Source organism: Triplophysa rosa, linkage group LG3 (assembly GCF_024868665.1).
Source record: "Triplophysa rosa linkage group LG3, Trosa_1v2, whole genome shotgun sequence".
NCBI lineage: Eukaryota > Metazoa > Chordata > Actinopteri > Cypriniformes > Nemacheilidae > Triplophysa > Triplophysa rosa.
The window spans coordinates 1,530,896-1,553,393 of NC_079892.1; the positions used below are offsets into that span (position 1 = coordinate 1,530,896).

The following is a 22,498-nucleotide window of genomic DNA, read 5'->3' on the forward strand; positions in this document are numbered from 1 at the left end:
AACTATGACACAAAATTTAAGGATGACAGGATTTCACATCCTATGGATATTTACCCTACATGCAGTCTACGCAGAAATGTGGTTATATATGAGCATCAGGTCCTATATAAATCCCGCAAATAAAAAAATGTATAAAAAAAGACAAATTAATCTGATCCGATCTTTGATTTGTAGCGACAGACAGACACGCACGCGCACAGAAACCTCGCGTGTGAGAGCGAGAGAGAAAGAGGTGTTGCGTGATCCGGGTGTCTCCATGTTGTGGTCCGGTGCGTGAGCAGCTGTGAGGTGTGATGTCCGGAGGTTTATCGCTTCTGGTTGTGTTATCGGACGCGGATCGGATCAGACACTGATGCCGGGATGGGATCTGATAAACAGCACGACTGCCTGCGTAAGACACGCACGACTATTGATAATGTATCCAGGCGCGCGCGCTCGTGTGTGTAAACACTTTTAATATCATCAGTGGGTATCTGCAGTGGGTATTTAAAGAGAACAGAGTAACAGAGGAAGATTCAATTCATCTGCAGACTCACGAGATTTACAGTCATTTACAAACATCAGACAATGCGCGCGTTTCGTTCGGCACATTTATGGCATGCATGTGTTATACAGTTAGATCATATACATTTATTTATTCTAGTTCATTGTTTGACAGGTGTACATTGTATGATGGATGTTTCTCTTTAACAATACTACACTGGCTGCATTACTATTAAATGGAGTAGTATTATAGTATTAAATATAGTTGCATTAACCTATAGCAAATGGATAAACTGTAAATAATACTTTAGTGTCCTGTTGTATTTTCCATAGTAAGGTTAAAGAACAATAGTATATAATAACTACAGTATTTTTTTCATGTGTCTGGTGGCAGCAACAATGTAACCGTCATAATATAAATGTCATGTAATGTGTATTGCTCCACATATCATATGAAGGTGATTTAAGGTGTTATAGTGTTTATGGGCACACGCGCACGCGCACACACACGCAGCAGCAGCATGTGTTTTCCGAGCAGCAGGTTATTCCAGACCTCTGCATGGACACGGCAGATATTTTTGACCACCAGTGTGAACATTAGAGGCTTCGTGTGACACTATATCTGCAGATTTAAACTCACAAACATCACATCTATAAATAGCTTTATGTAGGTTTCTTTAAATCCAGACTTGATTCACATTTAAGACTGTAGGGTTAAATCTTACTAAGTGTTACAAAATATATACGTACATTATATTGTACTTGGAAAACATGACCATGATGCTGACATTTTTATGACAAATACAATTTACCGCCAAATTGCTTTTACTTTGATATTAAAAGATGCTGGGTTGTTTCAACCCAACTGCTTCTTATTTGACCCAAAGACGGGTGGAAACAAGAGTGTATTATTAGACAGAACCAAACTGAATTGTGTTTTTAAGTTTCGCCTTATTACATTTACATGTAGTCATTTAGCAAACGCTTTTATCCAAAGCGACTTCCGTACAGAGAGTTCATAATAAGCAATAAGCGATATGTCATATTATTTAAATATACAGATTTGATCATTTTATAGTTTATAATCTCAGATCAAGTTGGTTTAGTATCACATACAGTTAAGGATTTTTTTTATCTCTGTGACGAAAATATCACTGCTGTCCTTCTGAATCCTCGTATCTCCAACTTTCGTGATTTCTTTCCATAAATTATTATTCTTAGTCACCCTTTATGAGTTTAGCAAATCTCTCACCAATGAAAACTTTTAAAAAGTGCTTGTCAACTTTAACAACGCAGTACTTAATCGTTTAAAAAGTGCTGTGGTTTTTTGGACATCCGAGGTTTTGGAAGGACAGCGATGATGTGACCTTGTCTGTCATATCCAGTCTAAAGTCTCAAAATCAAATTATGAGATAACAAGCATCAAAGTTAGATTTTCAGCATTGATTTCACTATCTTATCAATCTAGACTCAAACGAAGTGATTTTAGTTGTTGTTTTTTAACATATTTTGGATAGCAAGGCCTTTGGGAAGTTGACTTGTGCGGTCTGGGTGTTGGTGTTGTTGGGTTGGTTGTTGAAGGGTGTTGTGGCTGCTCTCATACTTCTTTTTATATGCAAACCTACGAGTCTTTATTAAAGCGTCTGTGTGTTTCAGGTGGTCGGTGTCTGGGCTTCCTCAGACGTCTGGAAATCGACGCCCGGTTTCGGTACTATTTCCAGCACCCGTGGTCTCGTCTGATCGTGGCCTACCTGGTCATCTTCTTCAACTTTCTGATCTTTGCAGAAGACCCCGTGTCTCACAGCCAGACGGAAGCGCACATGATCGTGGTGGGAAACTGCTTTTCCTTCGTGGTGAATAAATACCCGGGAGGAGGATGGAACGTCCTTAAAGTCCTGATGTGGATTCTCGCCATCATCACGGGCCTCATCGCCGGAAAATTCCTCTTCCATCGACGTCTGTTTGGTACGTTGTTTACGTACGTGTGTTTTCTGGAAAGCATGATATTCTCTTGCTGTAAGTAGCATGTTTTTCATAAAATGATTCAATCGGTTGTCATGAAATCGGTCTGCTTTCCTAAGATTTGTGTGGTTTATGACATCAGATGTTTTAAAACATCTGTAGACTCCCTATCATAAAACAATATGGATGGTCACTTTAAATGTTGTTTGTCGATCCCTAGAGAGGCAGCCTTTGAAGGCATCACAAGTGTGGTCCTGATGTGAATGATGTGCAGCCTTTTAAGATTCTCTCTTTTGGTCAGCGTCCTTAATGGTGAAACTTGTAATCCCAGAATGCATTGCAAGCTTACCCTCCAAGATGAAATATAGATCGCAAAGTGTTTTGTGTGGTTAAAAGGAATTTAGTTACAATTTCCAATTTGGAAAGTTTGTAATTGAATGAAACTTTCTGTTGATGGACAGACATCTGCTGCGGATGTTGTTGTGTGTGTTTTCCGTCAGGTGATTCTGACAGATCCGCTGGATTTTCTTGTTCTTTATGGATTGCTGATTCGGTGAAGAGCCGTCGCTCCTCTGACACGTTCGCTCTGTGTTGTGAGTTCTGCCGGGTCAGTGGTTCTGTCAGCTCTCTGCTTGTAGCCTGAAGCACACACACATCTGGTTTCTGTCATAAAATATTCATTTATGAATGTATGAGTAACGATATCATAACCTGTGTGTTTTTATGAATGTGCCTTCAAATCTTCCCCAATTCTCTCGGCGCGTGTGTGATAAATGATGTATGCTCCTGCGGTTTGAATCTTAAAATGTAGAGCAGACTGTATGAACGTTATATCACTGACATCTGAGAGATTTCAGATCTGTTTATCGTCATCACTTTGTGTTTTTCATGTCTTGGTGAATCAGATTTTAGTGTTTGTGGTGATAATCAGGTACAGATGTGAGATACAGAACAGATTTAAACACTAACGATGCAATATGACTAAAAGCATGGAATTAACATTTATTTGTTGAATTGATGATGCAGAGGCCGGAGGATGTGTTGAACTTTGTGAATGTGGTGTTTAGTGCAGTAAAAGTGAAGATTGTGTGTAAATCTGATTATGATTCAAATGTTTCTTTAGTCAGTAGAGGGCAGGAGTGAGTAAATGATGCCCCAAGCTGCTGTTCTGAGATCAGTGATGTTGCTTTGGATTGTCACATGGGCCAGAGATGACTGTTTTAACATACGTGTGCATCATATGACAGGCTGTGACCTCCTTTTCTCTGATTTTACAAATGCGCAAACTGCCTTTCTATCATCTATCACATCTGTCCTATGTTCAAATTTCACTCCAAAAATATTCTGTAAAATGAATCTTGTTTTTATCATGACAACTAATTTACCTATTCATTTCCCGTTATTTTTACTTGAAAGAAAAAAAACATATTTGTTTTGCTTCGTTTGATTGAGCGATTATTCAAAATTCACCATCATGAAATTAAATGGTTAGAAAATAAAAAAGTAAAATATAAAATACATTAGAGTAATGAAAAGTTGGTGCTTAATTGTCAAAAAAGTCACCATGCAAAAAATCCCGTAATGTCGTAGATTTTATTTTATAAGCATCACTGTATGTACTGTACTTAATATCTTCTTTTGTATTTTGGGGTGAAATGTGATCTGGATGTATTTTCATTTGTTTTAAATCTCTCTCTCTCTCTCTCTCTCTCTCTCTCTCTCTCTCTCTCTCTCTCTCTCTCTCTCTCTGTGTGTGTGGCTGATACAAAGCACGAGATCTGATTAATCGTTGTGACCGCGGTTACCATGGAAACCGCCTCTTGGGACACAGCTGGGTTCCGTGAGGGTGCGGGAGCTCTGAACCTGCGTGTAAATCGGGCATGATGAACGACTCCCGTCCCACTGCGATTCTACTGAGACCCGGCAGAGTTAGTTAGGAAGAAACCGGACTCAGCTAGCCTACATTTACCCAACGGGCCGCGGGCCTCCAGAGGGCCTATCGCCGGCAGTTTTAGCACAGATTATAATGGATGCTGCACAGATGTGAAGAATCCCGTTCGCTCACCCTAAATTACAACACACCCGAGTTTAAACCTCTTTGCGTTTGTGATATTTTTTATCGAGATCGTTTTGGAGTCCTAAAAAAGGAGCGTTTTAACCTCAAATAAAACCAAGAAGCGGACAACTTTTGGCTTTATAATCCTCCACTGGCTCCGCCACGGCCATTATTTCTACTCTTACGGTCTGTGTTGTGTCTCATTTCTCCAGCGGTCTCCCATCAGTGCAGCTCAGATCGTGAACATCGATATTGTCTGAAGAAACATTTCCTTTGAACGGAAAGAAGAGGAGGCGGATTTTTCACATTGTATGTTTCGTATTTATCTGGAGCTCAACTTGTTTTTCATGTAGTTCTCGGTTATAATCTCTGTTGAATTGTTGACATGGAGTCTTAAATTAATGAGTAAATGTTTAAGTTCATATTGAGTTGACATGTACTGGTACTGTGGCACATGTAAGTGCTGTTTGAGTCACCGTTGAGACATGTGAGATAACTGGGGGTCTTCTGGTGGTCTTTGCACGTGCACAGATGCAGTGTCTAACACTGAACACTAGAGGGCTGTAAGTGCACTACATCTGATGTCGTCCCCTCAGCAGACAGCCAAACGTTGAGCTCACCGCCTCTGACACACAGTGTGCAAGTGTACTACTTGCCTTGACTTCTGTGTGTGTGTGTGTGTGTGTGTGTGTGTGTGTGTGTGTGTGTGAGAGAGAGAGAGAGAGACTGGAGAAACCCTCAGTAGTGGAGTAGACAGTCAGTAATCATCTCTTATTGTCTCGCTATTGTGCTGTGAAGCTGAACTTGATTACTACACACTGATGGACACGCACGCACGCACACACGCGCGCACACACGCACACACACACACACATTAATACAATATCTAACATACAGAGACCTGATTTCATCAATGCAGATGAATCAAGTAATCAAGTATTCAATATGTATTCAATAATTAATTGCACACTGCTACACTCACACACACGCCAGATAACACACTACATATTGCATACTACACTCTCACAACCTGCAGAAAATATATTGCAAACTTCATACTACACTCTCTTACACACTACAGACAACACTCTATAGTTGTATACTATACTTACACTGCAGACAACTCACTATATACTACTCTCTCTCACACACTGCCGACAACATACTGCATACTACACTCTCATGCAGCGCAAATAAACACTAGACTAGACTTTCTTACACACTGCAGACAACACACTACATACTGCACACTGCACTTTTACACACTGCAGACAACACACTGAATACTACACTCACACACACTGCAAGCAACACACTACATACTGCCTACTACACTCTTGCACATTGTAGACAACACACTAAATACTACACTCTCACACACTACAGGAAACACACTTTATACTACACTCTCTTACACCCCACATCACGTTCTGGATATATCATGAGACTTTTTGCGCAGGTCTCGCGAGATGTTGCGGAAAGCTTTCCAATTTATACAACTACTTTTTAAAGGGGCCATGAATTAAGACCTCAATTTTAACCCGAGCTTTTGTTGTATAAGAGGGAATCGTATTCAAGCGAACATCCTGTAAGTGTCAGAAATGAAAACGCCCTTGATACTGAAATAACAACTGTTATTGACACCAGGCTCAGCGAACGCCAGGTACTTGAATGCACCTATCTATGACAGGTTGAACACCGCCCCCACAGAAAAATATCAACGACTACTTCTCTAGCCCCGCCCACTGGTTCACGAATGACTTTAGCCACAAATAGTACACACTCCTGCATTTGTGATGATTGACAAACTGGTAACCATAGCGACATATTTTTCGGCTAAAGATTCGTTTTGTCCGTCAGTTTAAACTAAACCGCTGATATGCGCTGTGTTGTGTTTATGCTCGGAAGGCTCCATGACACAGCGCTCTTTTGCTGTGTTGCCATGTTTGTAATTAATAAGCGCCTTTATGCTTGTAGTTTGGTCTTAGATCAAAAAGCCTCGGCGCTTAGGTCTTAATAAATGGTCTGTTGCAGATTTTAAGAATTTTTGGTCTTATAAAATATATAAACAATTTGCATTTTAAGGTTTGTTTTTGTCTTGTCTTATCTGCTTATTTTTTCTGTGAAGATCTGGCAACCCTGTCACTTTAGCAAAGGGCTCTCGAGGGCGGCTAGCCCTGTGTCATATGTGCAAAGCGAGGACTTGTTTCACTGTTATTTTTATTTAGAGCGACAACATAATTAGAAACACCACATTAATTAACGTTACATGTTTGCACTTGCTAAGTGTGTCCCATCAGGTTACAAATACTACACACTCACTTGGGATCTTCACGCCCACTAGAACACTTGGGCCAAAAACATGAAATACGTCTTGAAAGTAGTCAAGTGGTCAAGTGCAAAGACCGCAAGTGGGGTTTTTTAGATGCAGCCACACTACACCACACTACATAGTGCATACTACACTCTCACACACTACAGGCAACACACTAAATACTACACTATCTTACACACCACAGAAAACACTCTATATCCTGCATACTATACTTTTACACCCTGCAAAAAACACACTGCAAACTACACTCTCTCACACCCTGCAGACAACACACTACATACTGCACAATACACTCTTACACAAACTACAAACTACAGGCAACACACTATATACTCTATACTACACTCTCACACACTTTTCAAACAACATCTGCATACTACACTCTCTTACATACTGCAGACAACACTCACACACTGCTCATACAATGACATGACATGACATACTGCACTCTACACAGTGTGCACTACATGTATTGCATGTTACACACTACATTCTGCACACTTTACAGTACACATAAATAGTTGTGATGAGTGAGTCTTTTAAAGCATATATTTCCCTCGAGTCTATAAATGAAGTGTGTGTAAATGATCTCATGTGTAGAGTATTTCCCAGGACACAAGACGAACACCTCTGTAGTGTAGTGTACTTTTATGCCATGGTCTCCATGGAGACAGAACGTTAGTTAGCGAGGTAAAGGAAGGTTAAGCAGAAGAGTTGAGTGTTAAATCACGAGTCAATGATGTGTTTATTTTGAAAGATGTTTCATGCGTGGTTCCGGCGGTCGGTCACGGCACAGATATCCCAGACTTCATTTCATGTCTGTATTAAATGTGGATGATGTGACCCCTCATGCTGTGATTCTGATGGGCGGCAGAATGTAATGTAATGTTTCATATTCACAAAATATCTGTTGTAGGAATGAACAATTTCATCCGAGATGGCGTTTCGGTCAGGCGGACATCATAACCGTGTCATTTCAGGTTCTGACGTGTGACCCCGTACGCCGAATGAAAGCGTTAAACACAACTCTCTCTCTCTCTCGCTCTCCCCGCCATGATGCTTTGATAACCCATGTAGTCATGCAATATTATCAGGTGTGAAATTGGAGTTTTTGCTCCAAAAGAACAATGTCATTGCTCAGAGGTCGCTCTTTCATATGAGATTTAATGGAGGTCTCATTTAAGTCTCAGATGTTTCTCCTAAAATTGCTAAGGGTAAATAAAAAGAGAAACAGTGATTGTTAAAGCACACGAAGAGTCTGGAGGTGTAAATGAATGTAGATTGTGGAGGTAAAATAATCTGGATTTGAGTAAACGTGATGAGAAATGTTTGAGTTCATATCGAGATCTTCAATAATATTGACTGCAGACGAGACAAATCTGAGCTCAGTTTGACACACTGTTGACATCTCTTCTGAAACTCTCATGACAGACACATTTGTGAAATATCCGACTCTTTTTCTCACGAGAAATATCTGAGACACAAATGAGACTTAAGCAAAAGTTTTAATTTGCGCGCCATTTAATCTCGTTGCTTTAAATGAGAAATAATTGAGATATTAAAGAGATCTCATCGGTATTCAGAAGACTGCAATATCTCAAAGTTCAAGCGAAAAAGAATTGCACTCCACTGAAAACCAGCGAGACCAGCAGATTATCTTTGGCTCATGTAAGCTTGTATTTTTTCAGCGGGGTTTTATGAATAATTGTTAATTATAGGAATCTGCTAAATTATAAAAATTACTCTCACAGTCAATGTTGGGTAAACTCAGTTTGACAGGGTTATCTGGACGGACAGAAACATTCTGGTTTAATGAGCAGAAAGCTTCTTTTCATTGGTGCAGTGTCCATTATATAGTATTGCTGATTCAGGCGCTGTGTGGCCCCGAGCGGGAATCTAATGAAGAGATGAACGCTTCAGAAGCAAAACGCTGACAGGAAAATGTCTGTTTCTGGAGAAGAACGCTTCCAAAAGCTGTAAAAAATAAACCATGAGCTGATAAACAAACTACAGAAACTATGATGCATGAGAAATGTGTGTGTGAGCGTGCGTTGACGTGGCGCCAGACTGATTTATCCCACAGTCTGGGATATTTTCATTTAGTTGAATTACACTTTCCACGGCCTCTGAATGAGACTTTTTCTGTCCGGCAAGACATGATGAAACATTACGAAAGCGTTACGAGGATAAATAATTCCCTTTAAAACTTTCTTGATGATTCATAGATAAGCGGGAACTAAGTGAATACATTCTGGATCTCTAGATCACCGTGACAAACTCATATCATGAGGAATCACATGTGACTAGGCATGGGCCGGTATGAGATTTTGACGATATGGTAACCTTAAGCCAAACTATCAAGGTTTCGCGGTATGGCGGTATTGGGGTTGCAGCTTTAAAATGTGTTATTTTAAATGTCTGAGTAAAAAACATTGAACACAATAGATTTGATCTTTAAGCAACACAAAATATTTGGAACAGTAGTAAAAATGAACAGTATGTAAGGTTAAATTAGTGCTTCCCAAACATTTTGAAAACATGGCACCCCTTTCTATAGTCTTCTTTTAAATGCATTTCCAGTCATTAAACTTACATGCATTCATCCATACATACATACATAAATAAATTAAATGCAGATGCGCAAACAACTAATTAAGCATAAACAAAATATAGCACAGAACCTGATGGATTCCTGCACAAAACATCTCATACCTTTGGAACGGTATAACAGAAACTTTTAGTGGTGTTAAAACCGCGACTTTTCAAACCGCGGTATACCTTGGAGCCGGTATTCAACCCATGCCTACATGTGACTTGATCTTTAAAAGATGAGAGAGTTTATAGTGCCGTGAAAACATAATTCACCGAGCCCTCTGCGAATAAAAGAAACGAATTGACAGAAAAACCGCCACATTTAAATATAAACGACCCCCATTGGCCAATCTGAAAGTTTGTCTGAGGTATTTGATTTGGATGAATATGAAGTTTTAATGGATGGAACGGTTCGAAACTATATTAAACGCGACGGCAAACGCACAACGTTTCATTTGACGTGTTGATGTTATGTTGGTGCTGTTCTTACCATGGTAAATATGATGTAAAAAGGTGTCATCTCTGAACTCCCAGAGCACCGGATTCTCTCCGTGAGCATTCAGAGAGGAGATGATGAAGGACTTGATCGGGTATTCAGAGCAGATGCTCAGACGTCTGAATCAATTTGAGAGCGAGACAAAGGGAGATGAAGTGAGATGTTTTATACTGTCCTTCGATCGCTGAGGTGAAGAAACTAATGAAAATATCCCGGCAGGTCAGGAATCGGACCGCTGTTATAATGTCCCTCTCCTTAGGAAATCAAAGCGGCTTCTGAGAATCAATTACAGCCGCTTGTGAAGCTGGTGGGTTTCTTTGGTTCTGAATCGGCCGAATAATGAATGACGGACAGTTAAATCAGCATTAATGATGGGTTGTGGAGATGGTTACTGCTCTGGATCAGTGAAGGTGTGAACGTTCTAAACACAAACTTCATGTTCTGTGTCTAATGACCCTGCGACTATACTCGAGTATTGAGTTCTTACAGCGCATGACCCTGTAGACCCGGGTAAGAGTGGACAAGAGTGTCTCGTGTTATCTTCAGGGTGTAAAGTGTAGTTTCTCTCTGGTTTCTCAGGTCGTATCTTACGTCTGAAGATGTTTCGTGAAGATCACGGATCGTGGATGACGATGTTCTTCAGCACGATTCTCTCTCTGTTCGTCTTCTCGCACATCTACAACCTCTTTCTGCTCATGAACGGACGGATGGGGTAAGACCACACACACGTCTCACATCTGTCTCACGGTTATCTCAACACGTTGGAATGGTTTAGATGCGAAGAGGTTCTAAATAAGGATATAATAGGTTTTCTCTTTAGGGATGATAGTCAAAATGAATTGAAGGGTTTTGCTTGACGTTTATTTCTTAATTCTCATTTATTTCTCATTTATTAGTTGATTTCATCTTTTTATTGCGTTACTCATAAGAAAGAAAAATCACAGATGAGATCTCATTAATATCTCAATAATTTCTCCTAGACATCTTTCTCGACATGTCTCGTCTGCGTCTCAGATATTTCTCTTGAGAAAAAATCTGAAATGTGTCTGTCATTAGAGTTTGAGAAGAGATGTCAACAATGTGTCAAACTGAGCTCAGATTTGTCTCGTCTGCAGTCAATATTATTGACGATCTCAATATGAACTCAAACATTTCTCATCACATTTACTTAAATCCAGTTTATTTTACCTCTACAATCTACACCTCCATGTGTTTCAACTATTACACTCTCATTTGTGCTTCTTGTTTATTTCTCCCAAACAGTTTTAGAAGAAACTGATCCTTAAATGAGACACAACTGAGAACTAATCTCATGAGAGCAACCTCTCAGCAATAGAGATTTTGAATGAGAACAGATTTTCTGCCCTGTTTCTCATGATCTTCACTGCAAAAAATGACTTTCTTACAGGGGCGGACTGACCAGTAGGACATTCGATCAAAGTCCAGAATGGCCATCCCACCGACGGCCTACGGCCGTGACCAGGGACGGACTGGCGGCCGTATTATTAACGCAATGCACACGTTACATACAACACCAACCCCCCACCCCCCGTCGACAGAATTGGTGGAGGGCCGATGCCATCAGACACACCCTCGCCACCCCCCTCCTCGACAGAATTGGTGGAGGGCCGAATAATCCAGGGCCGAATTTGCTTCCCAGTCCGCTCCTGCTTTCTTACTTAGTATGTTTGTCTTGTTTTCCAGTACAAATGTCTAAAAAGTCTTGAATCAAGATGCATTTTCTTGATGAGCAAAATGACCTGAGAAAATACGTCTTGTTTTTAGATAAAAAATGTGAAATTTCAGTGAATATGTGCTTAATACAAGCAAAAAATCTGCCAATGGGGTATGAAAAATAATCTTGAATTAAGGTTTACCTTTTTTTCTAGATTATTTTTCTTACCCCATTGGCAGATTTTTTGCTTATTATAAGCACAAATTCACTGAAATTTCATATTTTTTTGTCTAAAAACAAGACTTATTTATAAAATAAAATGACTTGGGTCATTTTGCTGACCAAGAAAATGCGTCTTTATTCAAGAATATTTTGACATTTGTAGTAGAAAACAAGACAAAAATACTAAGTAAGAAAGTCATTTTTTGCATTGTTGAATGATTGATGTGATGGAGTCGACATTATCTTTCATTTCCCTGTTGAACACATTTCAGCGCTGATCCCGGGTCAGGGTCTGCAATCTGCTTTGCATTATGGCATGCGAGAACAAAGTGCGGATGAATGGTTTCAGATCAGCGCTTGTGCGTACGCTCGGTGATCTGATGGAGATGATGACGGCGTTTCACGTGAGAAGATGGATGTCTCACTTACGGCTCGATTCGTCCGGTGAGCGTTTTCACCGCACGCCCCATTTCTCAGTAAGATTGAGTGTTTGCGAGCGATTTGACCTCCATTCATCTCCTGGAGGTTATTCACAGCCAACGCACCAATCCTCGCCATAAAGCTCCATCAGAATTATTGTTTAATAGATCGAAGACTTGAGACGTAATAGTTTGACCGCCTTCAACAGAGTGAAATCTGCAGTTTTAAAATACACGATGAGGATATCAAAATTCTGTACACATGATGAATCACAGACATTTTTTGGGTTTGAAGTGTTGATTAAAATATTTATATTCAATATTTCCTCTTGCTTCATCTCTATGGATTTCACAACCGAGCTTGCAGTGCATTCTGGGATTGCTTTAGGAAAGTGTTGTGCGTGTTTTGAGAGGTGTGTGTGTGTCTATCTACATCACATACTGTATGTTTACTCAACTCTCTCTTTTATACATTTACTTTAGTTTGTTTTATTACTATTATGTGAATTATAAAAACACCACATTCAATTAATTGAATAAATGATATTGAGAATGACTGCATCATCTCTTCAGGTTGAAGATAAAGCGCTGTCGACATTCAAGATCACAGACATGTAAGAGCACTTGTTGAGTTGACTGACTTTAAATATCAGGCGGAATGTGACAGAGACAGATCGAGTATTAAATAACAGGATCTAAGAGTTGAAGCGATGCCTGCGGGTCTTACGGCACATTTATTCTCATCTCTCTTCAGCTTCTGTCTGAAACAGAACTCATGACATTCAGTTTACATTGAGAGAAATCTGCTGCTGAACGGTGACGCTCACAATCATTTAGTCTCGCTCTGATTGACTGGGAAACAGTAAACATATAACTAAATGTCTTTTTTACCCATAGATGTTTATACATAGATGAGCGCTTCAGTCGCCATCTTGGAAAGGTCAACAATTTAGTTGCTGTTGTCGCAGTAAAAAAATAAAGCTGACATACTATACACTATACACTTAAACTGTGCACTATGCACTCAACCATCTAGTGTATGAATTTAAGAAGAGTAGCATCGTCCCAAATGCAGATTTATACTAACCGGAAGTGTGTGCGATTTCCCAAACAAGGGCAAATGACGTCAATCTCACAACACAATGCATGTCAATAAAAATCAATTCATACATAGTATATTTAATGTAATTTAAATCTATTTTGCACAGCATGAACTCAGTCAGCATTAGATTGAAGCGTAATCATACTGCAGGAGGACTTTGCTAGCCCCGCCTCCCTTACGCTACGTTAGCGAAACTGCGACCGTTGAGTGAGTGAAGTGTCCATTTGGGACGCACCATAAGATTTCTGAAGAAAGCCTCTGACACAATGTAAAAAACAACTAGAAGGATTGAATTAATTATGTAAATGTAAATTTGCACAAGTTTTTGCACACAGTTTTTTAAAGTAAATTTTGTTTGTTTATAACATTTGGGTCGTATAGCGGTCGTATGTGTATAGCAGCCCATAGAAACACCGCTAATGAGGCATCTCCGGTTTTTACTTACATGTGAGATATTGCGATAATGAAAATAACATGAAATTTAACGGAATCGAAAGTTCGTTCGTTGTTTGAAAATAAAATGAAACTATAATTATATGATTTGTGTATATAAAGAAGTATTTATTTTTGTTCAAAGAGTTTTCATTTTAACATGAAGTTGAAATCTTGTGAGAGTATTTAAATCTTTATCCATGATGCCTTTGTACATATTTAATGTGTGTTCTCGTAGTGTGTTTTTAGTGCAGTTTGCTTCAAACTGTGACTTTTTATGTAATGCTAGTTGACACATGCAGAGTAGAGAAAATGCAGAAGACGATGGCGGTTTGTGGCTAATTCTCCTGCAGCGACACTCAGAATGCGACACATGCTTGCGATGCATTATGAATTGCATTCTAAAACATTTCAGAATGCGATGGCGCATGAAATCGAGCTTATATAGCTAAAAGCATCTGCGTTCATGTACTGATGTAGAGCGTGTCTCTGAAAAGACTCGGATCAACAGATTCAACCACTCCGGAGGTTTGAGGGACTTCTCAGTTGTGTATCATTTAAGTATTTAGTCTCAGACGTTTCTCCTAAAAAAACAGAATCAATTGAGTGTAATTGTTGAAACACATGAAGAGTCTGGAGGTGTGAAGTGAATGTAGATCGTAGAGGTCAAATCATCTGTATTTGAGTAAATGTGGTGAGAAATGTTTGAGTTGATATTGAGGTCTTCAATAATATTGACTTTTGATCGCAGACGAGACAAATCTGAGCTCAGTTTGACACATTGATGACGTCTCTTCTCAAACTCGAATGACAGACACGTTTGTGACATTTCTGACTCTTTTTCTCAGGAGAAATATCTGAGACACAGGTGAGACTTAAGCAAAAGTTTCCAATTGCTCTCCATTTAATCTCATTGATGTCTGAAGATAAATAATGGAAATATTAACACTTATGGGGTCTCTAGAGAATAGCTATGCTATTAGACCAACTGAAAGATATCTTTTCACAAGTTTTTTCCGTTGGATTCATATTATGGACTGGATTTATATCATTCATACATATTATGTAATCACAGTTATAACAATAAAAATTTAGCTTTTTTTAACAAGTTTAACATTTTTTGGACTGAAAAAAAATCTGTTTTTCAATAATGTTGCATTATAATTAGAATCAAACCTGAACAAGATGTTACAAAGAGAAAAGTTGCAGTCTTTAGAGTTTATAATTTATTTCAGTCGTCTGTTTTTCATATAATTCTACAAATTTAATCTAAACATCAGTTACTAACGGCAAGAGAACTGTGTGTCTGTGCTAAATTGTTTTGTCTCATCCTCTCTCTCTCTCTCTCTCTCTCTCTCTCTCTGTGTGTGTCCGTGAGCATGATCATTTTGCATTGTGGATGTTTTTTGCATTTTTGGAAGTGTGCCACCTTATTCCTGTCTATGTGTGATCTGCGTTGTTTCTGATTTTGAGGATGAATTTTGTCCATTTTCTAAGAGGTCCATTTTGTCCATTTTCCACACCCCTAAGACTTTTTTTCCACACCAACATAAAATCAAGATATCCATTTTTTTGTGTAGATCTAGAAAGTTTTGACCATTTTCCAAAGTATCATGCCATTTGGACAAAGACAACTTTTTAAAAATTATTTTAGCAAATGTCATTTGCGGGTCAAAAAGACCCCGAAGACCGCATTAGGGTTAAAGAGATCTATGGCTAGAGAGCAAAGCGCTTTACTAATCTGCTAAATATTTATACATTTTAATAATTTGACACTTTAAACTGTTATAAAAACTTAATTATTAAAAATAATTGTATTATTAAAAAACTTCCCATTGTAAATTATATTTACATCATGTGTTAGTGTTTTGGTAAGAAATGACCCTCAGGCAATTTTACCAAACACAATCTGTAAATCGAATAAATAATCTGTTCACACATTGTCACGTGATTGGTTGTTAATTTATTGTTCTTTTATAATTCAGAGAGGATGTTCATCATGTAAATCTTACAGTAGATAGGTGGCGCTGTTGTACAGTCAGATGAAGACTGCAGGAGGATCTCCTCACTTGCCCCCAGGAGCTCTCCTGCTCTCTCTCTCTCTCTCTCTCTGTCATGTGAAATTATTGTTTACACCTGTGAGGAGACTCGACCCCTGTGTGTCTCATTCAGTGTGATGTGTGCAGGGTTTGTGTAATGATGTATACTGTGTGTGTGTGTGTTGATGTGCTGTTATTGCGATCTCTCTTTGATCGGCTCACTGTCACTCTCTAAATCACTCGGAGAATAACTGCTGACGCTGTTCCGCACGTACACTTCACTTTGTTTATACACACCATCTGTTATTTATTTCATGAGATTATATTCGGTGATTTACAGTATACTTATCAAAACGGACCAGTAGCTTTCTGTCTTTTCATTATAGTCATACAGCTCACAGAACTTGATTTATTTTGGTAGGGATTGTGTAACTGCCTCTATTGTATGTAAAACACACACGCGCACTCTTAAGGGTAGGAAGCCTTTGGTGTAGTAAATACTGTACTATACTTGAATATTTACTATAGTAAGCTTCTAAAACACTATAGCACTGGGGTAAATAGTGTATTTTTTCATGTCCTTTATGAAAATAACCATGATTTTATTATAGTAAAAGTATAGTAACCATGTTACTTCCAATGCCATGATTCTACTATGGTTACTATGACAAACCCACGGTTAATTTGTGGTTACCATGGGTGTACTATAGTAAGCATGTCTTTTTTGTTTTATTGGAAGTGAAAACCATGGAAAGGTTTCATGAGGGCTGGTCTGATTTAAGACAATTACGATTTTAATTGTTTTATTATTTAGTTTTTGACAGTTGTACAAATGCCTCTCTCTCCCTCTCTCAGCATCTGTTACCTCTCATCTGCCTCATTGATATTCTTTGATCCTCTGTGACCCCCCCTCGTGATTCAGACCCCCGACTGCTGGAACTCATTCACAACACTCTCACCCCAAACCCCCACACATCACACACACTTAACAAGCTGTACCACCCCTCAAAACACACACACACGCACACACACACACTCTTAACAAGCTGTACCACCCCCCCAACACACACACACACACACTCTTAACAAGCTGTACCACCCCCCCAACACACACACACGGGTTTCGATTCAAATGAACCGTAAATGCTCATGTTTTCTATCTGCATCTTATAGCGAGACACGGAGGGGGCAGCGTTATGATGTCATTAATCTGTATGACATCAGAGGAGTCTTTGCGTGTTCTGGGTGGACGAGAGGGAACTGAGAGAGGGGGTGGAGTCAGAAGTCGGGCCCTTTAACTCATCATCGCTGGAGGCGTCCATTAAGAGTCCACATCATGTGCTAATTAGGCAGTGTTACTTAATTAAAAGTGCAGCGCTCGGAGATCGCATTACTCACGGCAAATTAGGAGCCACCAACCGTCTGAGATCCTGCCTCACGTCTGCTGATGAGAGAGAGAGAGAGAGATTCATTGAATCAAAGTCAGCTTAAAAATATTTAGGAGACATATAAATAGAAACGTTGTCATATACTGTAGTAAAACCCGTAAGAAAGACAAATCACACATGAGATCTCGTTATATCTCAATTATTTCTCCTAGACATCAGTGAGATGAAATTGAGAGCAAATGGAAGCTAAAGTCTCATTTTCGTCTCAGATATTTCTCGTGAGAAAAAGAGTCAGATATTTCACAAATGTGTCTGTCATGAGAGTTTGAGAAGAGATGTCAACAATGTGTCAAACTGAGCTCAGATTCGTCTCGTCTGCGATCAAAAGTAAATATTAGTGAAGATATCAATATCAACTCAAACATTTCTCACCAAATCCAGATTATTTTATCTCTACAATCTACATTCATTTACACCTCCAGACTCAACATGTGTTTCAACAATTACACTAGCAATCTTAAGAGAAACATCTGAGACTGAGTTGATACTTCAGTGAGAACATCATTAAATCTTCTGAGCTGTGAAAGAACGACATCTGAGCAATATCATTTTCCTCTGGGAGGTGTGGGGTTTTAAAATGAATGTGGATGACATTTGATGGTGGGAGAAATGATTTAGTCTTGACTCTCAGACTGCACACTTTGGTGTCTGTCAAGATGTTTTCTATAACACACGATTGAGACTGTTCTCAGGGGAAACATCTGAAGTCTAAAGCCTGTTTTTATTCCCTTGCTGTTTTGTGTCTGGCCACATTTAGCCGTGGATTGAAAATATCAGCTTGTATAATGAACTTCATCGTTGAATAGATGGACTCAAAAAGCAATGGATTTCCTCAGCTGTGACTGAAAATATTATATTTGTGTATCTGTATTTCAATCTCCCACTTGTAGACAGACTAATTCGGCCGCAACGCTGCCACGGGTCTGCTGTAATTGAAAATAACACACACGCACGCAAACATCCGTCTGGTCCCCAGATAAATGCGGCAGCGGTGCGGGGGGTCGTGAAGGTGATGTTTCTGAGCCCACGGTGTTGACACCTCACCATATAATCAATATCTGTGGAATAGAGCGATAGAGGAAGCGTATCTCTCATTTTGAGTCGAGATTGGGGGGGAAAACCGGGTCAGATATCTGAAGGTCATTGGCTGCGTGGAAAGATCTACAGTCGCTGCGACCTTTAACCCTCACAAAATTAAGCAGCCGCCTGACAAACGGCCGGAGCTGTTCCGTTTCATTTCGCCTGAGAAAGAACATTAGATTTCATCTCGATCGATATGATGTGTTTCAGTCAAAACCTAATAAATCATGCACGTAGTCGCCGGTAATTGTTGCGATAAATCAAAAACTGGTGTCAGGTATTGGCTTTTCATATACAATTATTAGACTATGTAAATCTAAATGATATTAATATGTCAAAATGACACATTCGCTGCTGTTGAAGGTGGAAAAGTGGATTTTATTGTTTGTATTGGTGAATGTGTATGATTGCATTTAGAGGAAGGGTTCCACCAAAAATGAAAAAATCTTTCATCGTTTGTTAATCTACGTGACGTTCCGAATGTGAATCGAATTGTATCCCATAAGACAAAACCACAGATGAAGTGCTGTTAATATCGCAATTATTTCTGATAGACATCATTGAGATTAAATGGTGAGCAAATGAACGTCTCCTTTGGAGTCAAAAGAGTTTTGTCTCAATTGTTAATTTTTTTCATTTCTCCTCGAGACTAAGTTAACTTAAATGCAGTGTTGGGTAAGTTACTCTGAAAAAGTAATTCATTACTAGTTACTAATTACAAATTCAATAGTGTAATTAGATAACTGTACAAATTACTCTCCTCAAAAAGTATTGAATTACTTATTACTAATTACTTTCTATATCCTACATCAACCTTGATTAGTTAAGTGATTCAAGGATAGGCATGAAACGGCTCTTTTAATTCATTCAAATAAATAATATAAAACTACATGAAGTACTCTTATTAACTGACCAAAGTATACGAATGTGAGAATTATACATTAAAGCATACATTTTAAAGTTAGACTTTGAATTTTTATGTCATTTACACTATTGAATATATTACACAGTATTTAGTTCGATTCCATCAGAAGTAACTGTAATTAAATTACAGAAAAAATAAGAGTAATCCCTTACTTTGCTTTTTCCAAGGGAAAAGTAATTAAATTACAGTAACTAATTACTTAGTAACTAGTTACGCTCAACACTGCTTAAATGAGAACTCCATCAAATCTCCGGAGCAAGGAAAGAGGCAACCACTGAGCAATTACACTTTGAGCCACTTTTATAACATGTTTGATGACTTTATTTTCCAGTTTTTGTCGTGTAAAAATCACTGCCTATGTTCATTGTGTGGGAAACAAGCTAAACATGCTGTAGTATCTCTATTAAAGGAGTAGTTCACTTTAAAAAGCCCCCATTGACTTTCCATAGTAGGAATAAAAATGACTATGGAAAGTCAATGGGGGCTTATTTTAAAGTGAACTACTCCTTTAAGTCCTAAATTTAGAACAAAAGGTGTACGTTTTTAGATAAACTAACCCTTTAAACTAGGTCATATTTTGAGAAAATAAAACTCTATTGGGGGAGAAAATGGTTTGACTATCTAGGGCAGGGGGCGGGTCCTGTGCTGAAGGGGGTGTGACTTGTGTTCTTTCTCAGGTCAGCCCAGTGGGAGATGAGCTGGTTCAGTTGTTACCGTGACAACAGCAATAGTCTCGTGGGATTAACAGATGCACATATAGGGCGAATTGTACATCAGGAATGACATGTACGTGTATGCGTGTGTGCGTGTGCGCGTGCGTGTGAGAGAAAGTCCATCACCACAGTAACTCTCGACATGATCGTAAGTGGTGTTTTACAAGCTGCTGGTATCATAAATCAAACTTATTTCTGCACTGGTTGCTGTCTGATCCAACACGGAACACCACTTATAAAAACTAGGAAATGTGCCTTTAGTCCAATATGAGATTCCCTGAGGAAAAGCAGCAGAAATCTGCATAATTGAGATACGAGGGATCGTTTGCTTTGTGCTTTCTCATAATTACAATCTTCATTTTTCTCCCGGTCTCTCCTGCCACTTCGCATTAAAACTGCAAATAGTCAAAATCACCTGTGCAAATATTACAGCACGACATTTCACTTCCAGTGTGTTCATTTCACACGTGACACTTCATGTTTCCTTCGTTAATCACAAAACACATGTGCTGGAGACTTTACAGTCAACGCGGCAGAACTCTTACACATTATCTACGAGGAATGGATTGTGAAATGTGATTTATTCCAGAAGTAAATGTTATTGCTCAGATTTGATGAGTTCTCACTCGTCTCATTTGAGTATCGACTTAGTCTCAGATGTTTCTCCTAAACTGTTCAAACAAAATTCATGAAGAGTATGGAGGTGTAAAATAATCTGGATTTGAGTAAATTTGATGAGAAATGTTTGAGTTCATATTGAGATCTTCAATAATATTGACTTTTGATTGCAGACGAGCAGGGGCGTTTTTACCATTTTGGGGGCCGTGAGCAAAGTCAAGACCTGAGCCCCCCCACACATTGCCTATCATTTTTGTTTGAATTGCACAGCAGTATTGAGTACATGGAATTAATGAGACATATATACATACAAATATTAACTGGATTTATTTTACGCTGAACCACATAACAGCACAAAATTCTCTACAGTTTGTTATAAGAATAAACCTTCTTGGTTTTGGGATGAAAAGGTGTCCTTTGTTTTATTCAGAATAATACAGAATGCTTTTAGCTACAGTACAGTATAAGAAAGTAAAAGGTGCAAGATTCTTCTTTTCATGCTTATTTTCATAGCATTGTTTTGCTGTATTTGTAAAATTAGTATTAGATATATTTACTTTTGCTTTCTTTCGTTTTTGAGCACCGCTTTGAAACTTGCGCTTCATTGCGTATATCTGAGTGTCTAAATCAAGCGTCAAATGATTTTACCGCTTGTAGCCACTAGGGGACCCCCAAGCTTGCGGGGCCCTTCGCATTTGCGTGGTTTGCGTGGTGGTTAACAACGCTACTGCAGACGAGACAAATCTGAGCTCAGTTTGACACATTGTTGACATCTCTTCTGAAACTCTAATGACAGACACGTTTGTGACAATTCTGACAATTCTTCAGAAATAAGTAATTCTATGTACATGTACAGTAATGAGTATTGGAACAGCTTGCTTGTACATGTGTGAACTATTCCCTGGTGTTCATTCTGTTAATTATAGTGGTACAGTGGCCCAGTTTATGAGAAATGAGATGTTTTATTAAAAAAGAGGTCACGCGTGCTGTACAAGTTGATTTGAATGGACACCGTGAGGAGTTCTAGAATGAAACGATAAGAAAGTTCAGGTGTGTGGAAGTCAGAGAGCGTGACGGGACTGCTGATGTGTTTCAGTGTTCTCTCTCCTCTCAGCCGGCCGTGAGGATTAATATGGATGTTGATCCAGAGTGCTTTCTTATGAGTCGCGTCAAACCGAGAACAAAAAAGCCCTGTCACGATTTTGACAAATTCGACACTAATGGCTGTGGAAATTTTCAATTTGCCTTTGGTCTATTTTCAGGACCTCAGACCGAACCTTCTTCATCCTCCGTCAAAACGCTGCTGGCCATCTCTGAGATGTTTGTGAAACTCGTACCGGGTCCTGAGGCTGCGGCGAATTTTAATCAAGCAGCGCTTTGGACATCATAAAGACGGTGGATGTTTCAATGCCAGACTTTCTTATTAGAATGCTCAAAGAGACTGTTTACCGACAAAATGAAAATTATCACATTCACAGTCACATTCACCCTCATCTGCCATTCCAAAATGGTATGACTTTTCATAATGTTTCTTTGGAATGTAATAACTCAGCCTCCGAAATGTCATTTTCTTTTCTGCTTTATAATTGTAACCGATGGCCAAACAGCTCAGACGTGTTTCAACGATCTCGCATTTAGGTTCGGCTCATTTCTGCTATCCCATAAGAATCCCACGGCCTTTACAGTCACTCACAAATGAGATGTGTCACTATCAGTGAGTGAGAGAGGGAGAAGGAGGGAGAGAGTGAGAGAGAGAGTGAGGGAGAGAGAGACAGAGAGAGAGAGAGAGAGGGAGAGAGAGAGAGAGAGAGAGAGAGAGACAGAGAGAGAGAGAGAGAGAGAGAGAGAGAGAGAGAGAGAGAGAGAGAGAGAGAGAGAGAGAGAGAGAGAGAGAGAGAGAG

General features: G+C 39.1%; 1 protein-coding gene across 2 annotated transcripts in view; it reads left to right on the forward strand.

Annotated features, from left to right (window-relative positions):
• Nucleotides 1-169: 169 nt before the first annotated feature.
• The window catches only part of tmem117 (transmembrane protein 117), a 42,564-nt gene continuing 20,235 nt past the window's right edge, over nt 170-22,498 (forward strand). Inside the window, exons 1-4 of one of the 2 annotated variants that reach the window (XM_057329247.1) lie at nt 170-391; nt 2,140-2,191; nt 2,269-2,448; nt 10,504-10,636. In XM_057329247.1, coding sequence (XP_057185230.1) covers nt 353-391; nt 2,140-2,191; nt 2,269-2,448; nt 10,504-10,636 — 404 coding nt within the window. In that variant the 5' untranslated portion in view covers nt 170-352. Of the gene's footprint in view, nt 392-2,139; nt 2,449-10,503; nt 10,637-22,498 lie in introns of both variants that reach the window. The other variant, XM_057329246.1, reaches the window with a different exon arrangement.